Raw genomic sequence first — 7,509 nt, forward strand, 5'->3', positions numbered from 1 at the left:
AGAATGCGGGGATCAGGAATGCGTTACGGTCAGAATGCAGGGTTCAGGAGTGCGTTACGGCCAGAATGCAGGGTTCAGGAGTGCGTTACGGCCAGAATGCAGGGTTCAAGAGTGCGTTGCACTCAGAATGCAGGGTTCAGGAGTGCGTTACGGTCAGAATGCAGGGTTCAAGAGTGCGTTGCACTCAGAATGCAGGGTTCAGGAGTGCGTTGCATTCAGAATGCAGGGTTCAGGAGTGCGTTGCATTCAGAATGCGGGGATCAGGAATGCGTTACGGTCAGAATGCAGGGATCAGGAATGCGTTACGGTCAGAATGCAGAGATCAGGAGTGCGTTGCACTCAGAATGCAGGGTTCTGAAGTGCGTTGCACTCAGAATGCAGGGATCAGGAGTGCGTTGCACTTAGAATGCAGAGATCAGGAGTGCGTTGCACTCAGAATGCAGAGATCAGGAGTGCGTTGCACTCAGAATGCAGAGATCAGGAGTGCGTTGCACTCAGAATGCAGAGATCAGGAGTGCGTTGCACTCAGAATGCAGAGATCAGGAGTGCGTTGCACTCAGAATGCAGAGATCAGGAGTGCGTTGCACTCAGAATGCAGAGATCAGGAGTGCGTTGCACTCAGAATGCAGAGATCAGGAGTGCGTTGCACTCAGAATGCAGAGATCAGGAGTGCGTTGCACTCAGAATGCAGAGATCAGGAGTGCGTTGCACTCAGAATGCAGAGATCAGGAGTGCGTTGCACTCAGAATGCAGAGATCAGGAGTGCGTTGCACTCAGAATGCAGAGATCAGGAGTGCGTTGCACTCAGAATGCAGAGATCAGGAGTGCGTTGCACTCAGAATGCAGAGATCAGGAGTGCGTTGCACTCAGAATGCAGAGATCAGGAGTGCGTTGCACTCAGAATGCAGAGATCAGGAGTGCGTTGCACTCAGAATGCAGAGATCAGGAGTGCGTTGCACTCAGAATGCAGAGATCAGGAGTGCGTTGCACTCAGAATGCAGAGATCAGGAGTGCGTTGCACTCAGAATGCAGAGATCAGGAGTGCGTTGCACTCAGAATGCAGAGATCAGGAGTGCGTTGCACTCAGAATGCAGAGATCAGGAATGCGTTGCACTCAGAATGCAGAGATCAGGAGTGCGTTGCACTCAGAATGCAGAGATCAGGAGTGCGTTGCACTCAGAATGCAGAGATCAGGAGTGCGTTGCACTCAGAATGCAGAGATCAGGAGTGCGTTGCACTCAGAATGCAGAGATCAGGAGTGCGTTGCACTCAGAATGCAGAGATCAGGAGTGCGTTGCACTCAGAATGCAGAGATCAGGAGTGCGTTGCACTCAGAATGCAGAGATCAGGAGTGCGTTGCACTCAGAATGCAGAGATCAGGAGTGCGTTGCACTCAGAATGCAGGGATCAGGAGTGCGTTGCACTCAGAATGCAGGGATCAGGAGTGCGTTGCACTCAGAATGCAGGGATCAGGAGTGCGTTGCACTCAGAATGCAGGGATCAGGAGTGCGTTGCACTCAGAATGCAGAGATCAGGAGTGCGTTGCACTCAGAATGCAGAGATCAGGAGTGCGTTGCACTCAGAATGCAGAGATCAGGAGTGCGTTGCACTCAGAATGCAGAGATCAGGAGTGCGTTGCACTCAGAATGCAGAGATCAGGAGTGCGTTGCACTCAGAATGCAGAGATCAGGAGTGCGTTGCACTCAGAATGCAGAGATCAGGAGTGCGTTGCACTCAGAATGCAGAGATCAGGAGTGCGTTGCACTCAGAATGCAGAGATCAGGAGTGCGTTGCACTCAGAATGCAGAGATCAGGAGTGCGTTGCACTCAGAATGCAGAGATCAGGAGTGCGTTGCACTCAGAATGCAGAGATCAGGAGTGCGTTGCACTCAGAATGCAGAGATCAGGAGTGCGTTGCACTCAGAATGCAGAGATCAGGAGTGCGTTGCACTCAGAATGCAGAGATCAGGAGTGCGTTGCACTCAGAATGCAGAGATCAGGAGTGCGTTGCACTCAGAATGCAGAGATCAGGAGTACGTTGCACTCAGAATGCAGAGATCAGGAGTGCGTTGCACTCAGAATGCAGAGATCAGGAGTGCGTTGCACTCAGAATGCAGAGATCAGGAGTGCGTTGCACTCAGAATGCAGAGATCAGGAGTGCGTTGCACTCAGAATGCAGAGATCAGGAGTGCGTTGCACTCAGAATGCAGAGATCAGGAGTGCGTTGCACTCAGAATGCAGAGATCAGGAGTGCGTTGCACTCAGAATGCAGAGATCAGGAGTGCGTTGCACTCAGAATGCAGAGATCAGGAGTGCGTTGCACTCAGAATGCAGAGATCAGGAGTGCGTTGCACTCAGAATGCAGAGATCAGGAGTGCGTTGCACTCAGAATGCAGAGATCAGGAGTGCGTTGCACTCAGAATGCAGAGATCAGGAGTGCGTTGCACTCAGAATGCAGAGATCAGGAGTGCGTTGCACTCAGAATGCAGAGATCAGGAGTGCGTTGCACTCAGAATGCAGAGATCAGGAGTGCGTTGCACTCAGAATGCAGAGATCAGGAGTGCGTTGCACTCAGAATGCAGAGATCAGGAGTGCGTTGCACTCAGAATGCAGAGATCAGGAGTGCGTTGCACTCAGAATGCAGAGATCAGGAGTGCGTTGCACTCAGAATGCAGAGATCAGGAGTGCGTTGCACTCAGAATGCAGGGATCAGGAGTGCGTTGCACTCAGAATGTAGGGATCAGGAGTGTGTTATGGTCAAAATGCAGGGATCAGGAATGCGTTACGGTCAGAATGCAGAGATCAGGAGTGCGTTGCATTCAGAATGCAGGGATCAGGAGTGTGTTATGGTCAAAATGCAGGGTTCAGGAGTGCGTTGCACTCAGAATGCAGGGTTCAGGAGTGCGTTGCACTCAGAATGCAGGGTTCAGGAGTGCATTGCATTCAGAATGCAGGGTTAAGGAGTGCGTTGCATTCAGAATGCAGGGTTCAGGAGTGCGTTGCATTCAGAATGCGGGGATCAGGAATGCGTTACGGTCAGAATGCGGGGTTCACAAATGCGTTACGGTCAAAATGCAGGGATCAGGAATGCGTTACGGTCAGAATGCAGAGATCAGGAGTGCGTTGCACTCAGAATTCAGGGTTCAGAAGTGCGTTGCACTCAGAATGCAGAGATCAGGAGTGCGTTGCACTCAGAATGCAGGGATCAGGAGTGCGTTGCACTCAGAATGCAGGGATCAGGAGTGCGTTGCACTCAGAATGCAGGGATCAGGAGTGCGTTGCACTCAGAATGCAGGGATCAGGAGTGCGTTGCACTCAGAATGCAGGGATCAGGAGTGCGTTGCACTCAGAATGCAGGGATCAGGAGTGCGTTGCACTCAGAATGCAGGGATCAGGAGTGCGTTGCACTCAGAATGCAGGGATCAGGAGTGCGTTGCACTCAGAATGCAGGGATCAGGAGTGCGTTGCACTCAGAATGCAGGGATCAGGAGTGCGTTGCACTCAGAATGCAGGGATCAGGAGTGCGTTGCACTCAGAATGCAGGGATCAGGAGTGCGTTGCACTCAGAATGCAGGGATCAGGAGTGCGTTGCACTCAGAATGCAGGGATCAGGAGTGCGTTGCACTCAGAATGCAGGGATCAGGAGTGCGTTGCACTCAGAATGCAGGGATCAGGAGTGCGTTGCACTCAGAATGCAGGGATCAGGAGTGCGTTGCACTCAGAATGCAGGGATCAGGAGTGCGTTGCACTCAGAATGCAGGGATCAGGAGTGCGTTGCACTCAGAATGCAGGGATCAGGAGTGCGTTGCACTCAGAATGCAGGGATCAGGAGTGCGTTGCACTCAGAATGCAGGGATCAGGAGTGCGTTGCACTCAGAATGCAGGGATCAGGAGTGCGTTGCACTCAGAATGCAGGGATCAGGAGTGCGTTGCACTCAGAATGCAGGGATCAGGAGTGCGTTGCACTCAGAATGCAGGGATCAGGAGTGCGTTGCACTCAGAATGCAGGGATCAGGAGTGCGTTGCACTCAGAATGCAGGGATCAGGAGTGCGTTGCACTCAGAATGCAGGGATCAGGAGTGCGTTGCACTCAGAATGCAGGGATCAGGAGTGCGTTGCACTCAGAATGCAGGGATCAGGAGTGCGTTGCACTCAGAATGCAGGGATCAGGAGTGCGTTGCACTCAGAATGCAGGGATCAGGAGTGCGTTGCACTCAGAATGCAGGGATCAGGAGTGCGTTGCACTCAGAATGCAGGGATCAGGAGTGCGTTGCACTCAGAATGCAGGGATCAGGAGTGCGTTGCACTCAGAATGCAGGGATCAGGAGTGCGTTGCACTCAGAATGCAGGGATCAGGAGTGCGTTGCACTCAGAATGCAGGGATCAGGAGTGCGTTGCACTCAGAATGCAGGGATCAGGAGTGCGTTGCACTCAGAATGCAGGGATCAGGAGTGCGTTGCACTCAGAATGCAGGGATCAGGAGTGCGTTGCACTCAGAATGCAGGGATCAGGAGTGCGTTACGGTCAGAATCCAGTGATCAAGGGGTGGGTGGGTAGTGATGTGAGGGGGCAGAGGACACCACTATGTGTGTGTGGGGGGTGCTCTAATACAGGTGTGTTACTGGACAGATCACCAGGTGAATAAGCCTAAAAACAAGAAAACTAATGCAGCCACCACATCTAATGATTGGTAAGCTGCAATATATTACATTTTTGGTTTTGGGTTGAATAATGCTTGAAGGCCGAGGTCATTCTACACCACCAACGCTGCTGCCTAATGAATGAGGGAGATAAACGTAGGCAGCAGCGGCAGTGTAGGTACAGATAGACTTCAGCCTTCAGTTATTCTAAATTAATGGCAAAAGGGCAATATCGTTTTACACATTATCCATGTAAATGCTTGCACCAGGGTGTACAGGTGTCCCTTATGTACACTATATTGTCAAAAGTATTGGGGCGGCTGCCTTTACACGCACATGAACTTTAATGGCACCCCAGTCTTAGTCCGTAGGGTTCAATATTTAGTTGGCCTCGCCCTTTTTCATGCTCCCAACTTTGTGGGAACAGTTTAGGGACGGCCCCTTCCTGTTCAAACATGACTGCGCACCAGTGCACAAAGCAAGGTCCATAAAGACATGGATGAGCTAGTTTGGGGTGGAGGAATTTGACTGGCCTGCACAACCCAATAGAACACCTTTGGGATGAATTAGAGCGGAGACTGCAAGCCAGGCCTTCTCGTCCAACATCAGTGCCTGACCTCACAAACGCACTTCTGGAAGAATGTTTAAACATTCCCATAGACACACTCCTAAACCTTGTGGACGGCCTTCCCAGAAGAGTTGAATCTGTTATAGCTTTAAAGGGTGGGGCCAACTCCATATTGAACCCTACAGACTAAGACTGGGATGCCATTAAAGTTCATGTGTGTGTAAAGGCAGGTGTCCCAATACTTTTGACAATATAATGTAAATGTTCCAAATAAATTTTTTGGGCACAATTTTTATTTTTACCTTCGTTTTACACCATGAGTGCTATGGGGGGGCTACTGACCTCAACACTGTTGTGCATGGGCCCTGTAGCCTTTAATACTGTTGCATTTAGATCTTTTTAAAACTGTGTGCAATACGCATCGGAACGCAACATTTTATACACCAATGTGCAGGACCCTGTGGGTAACTCTCCCTTAATGAGTAACGATCGTAAAATAACGCGTCTGTGGTGGACTGATGTGCAGTGAGGAAAGCACCAGGCATTGTGTAAAATCCCAGAAGTTGTATTTATTAAAAGTTATATTCTGTGAAGGCCAACGCATTTCAGGCTTTTCATTCCCCCTTCATCAGGGGTCCGACCAGGCGCTGGCAGGGCCTCCTAGGTGGGTCCTTTAGAACTCCTGAAATATGTCACCTGTAACCTGAATGTGAATGTAAATACTACTTTGGGATTTCACTCAATGGGGGGTTGCTTTTCAGAGGTGCAGTAAGGTGTGTTGCAAGTGTGCAAGGATAATACTACACAGTATAATTTGCCCATTGAACCCAGGAACTCAGTGCTGCAAAGCAAGAGGGCTGCCTTGCACCTCTGTATCTCCTGCCTTGCTGACATTATAGGGTGTATTTTCTTTCCTGGCAATATGATAACTGAGCATTGTGGGAAGTGATTGGCCTCTGCATGTTCGTTCTCTTATACTACCTTATCTCTCTATACTGCAGACAGAGAATCCATATTCTTTAACAGCCACAATGTGTCGAAGCCGGAGTCCTCATCAGTGCTAACAGAGGTAAATGATTGGATTGGTGTGTTTTTCAAAAATTAGCAGTTCGGCTGCTACCAAAACAGTCTGAATTTGCTGACCTGTGTGATTTGTTAGTACTGTTTTATTTGGTGAAATGATCATTTTGTCACTATATGGCCAAATATCAACACCCCTCAAAATGATGAAGTTCAAGTGTTTCCAGTGAAGCGTCCTGGTAATTCTACATAATACAAAGACGTTGTAGATAATTGTACTCTTCCAACCATGGTGAGGACCCTTTTGTGTTCCAGCATCACTGCATCCCTGTGTACAAAGTCAGCTCCATAAAGACGTGGTGTGACCAGTTTGGTGTGAAGGAACTCCAGTGTCCAGTACAGAGGCCTGACCTCAAATCCACTGAACATCTTTGGGATGAATTGAAAAGCCAATGGTGATCCAGGTCTTCTCTACTATGATCAATACCTGACTTCAACCCTACTGAACACCTTTGGGTTGAATTGGAACACCAATTGTGATCCAGGTCTTCTTTACTGGGATCAATACCTGACTTCAACCCTACTGAACACCTTTGGGTTGAATTGGAACACCAATTGTGATCCAGGTCTTCTTTACTGGGATCAATACCTGACTTCAACCCTACTGAACACCTTTGGGTTGAATTGGAACACCAATTGTGATCCAGGTCTTCTTTACTGGGATCAATACCTGACTTCAACCCTACTGAACACCTTTGGGTTGAATTGGAACACCAATTGTGATCCAGGTCTTCTTTACTGGGATCAATACCTGACTTCAACCCTACTGAACACCTTTGGGTCTTCTGTCATAAAAGCTTCCTCCTGTCTGTCAGCCGTCATGTACACTGAGCCACGCATACGCAGTTCAGTGTACATTTATGGGCTTCTGATCTGTGGCACGATAATGTGACTCCCGCGCGCATGCGAGGGAGTGACGTCATCGCAGTCTGGTCATTCAATTGCTTGAAGACAGGGAACCCGGAAGGAAGACCGGGTGAAGATGAAAGCATCCCAGGACCCACCGGATAAATCACATAAATTTGTCCACATGCTTTTGGCCATATATTGTATATTACATTTTTATTCCTGTCTCAATTGGAAAGTGGTCCTCTCACTGTCTGTAGTGTCATGGGGGTTGGGAAGTGAAGGGACAGATCTACAATGGGCACACAGAGGGTAGACTGTAAATATTGCAACTTGGTGCCCGGTTTGCTCTTTACATGTGTTTGCCATGTGTAA

The 7,509-nt window shown here is 49.4% G+C and overlaps 1 protein-coding gene across 2 annotated transcripts in view; it reads left to right on the top strand.

Annotated features, from left to right (window-relative positions):
* The window catches only part of ITPK1 (inositol-tetrakisphosphate 1-kinase), a 230,617-nt gene that overhangs the window by 211,904 nt on the left and 11,204 nt on the right, over positions 1 to 7,509 (top strand). For both annotated transcript variants that reach the window (XM_073609695.1, XM_073609696.1), the window contains exon 9: positions 6,210 to 6,277. In XM_073609695.1, the coding sequence (XP_073465796.1) occupies positions 6,210 to 6,277 (68 nt within the window). The remainder of the gene's footprint in view (positions 1 to 6,209; positions 6,278 to 7,509) is intronic.

This window comes from Aquarana catesbeiana, linkage group LG13 (genome assembly GCF_042186555.1).
Source record: "Aquarana catesbeiana isolate 2022-GZ linkage group LG13, ASM4218655v1, whole genome shotgun sequence".
Lineage (NCBI taxonomy): Eukaryota > Metazoa > Chordata > Amphibia > Anura > Ranidae > Aquarana > Aquarana catesbeiana.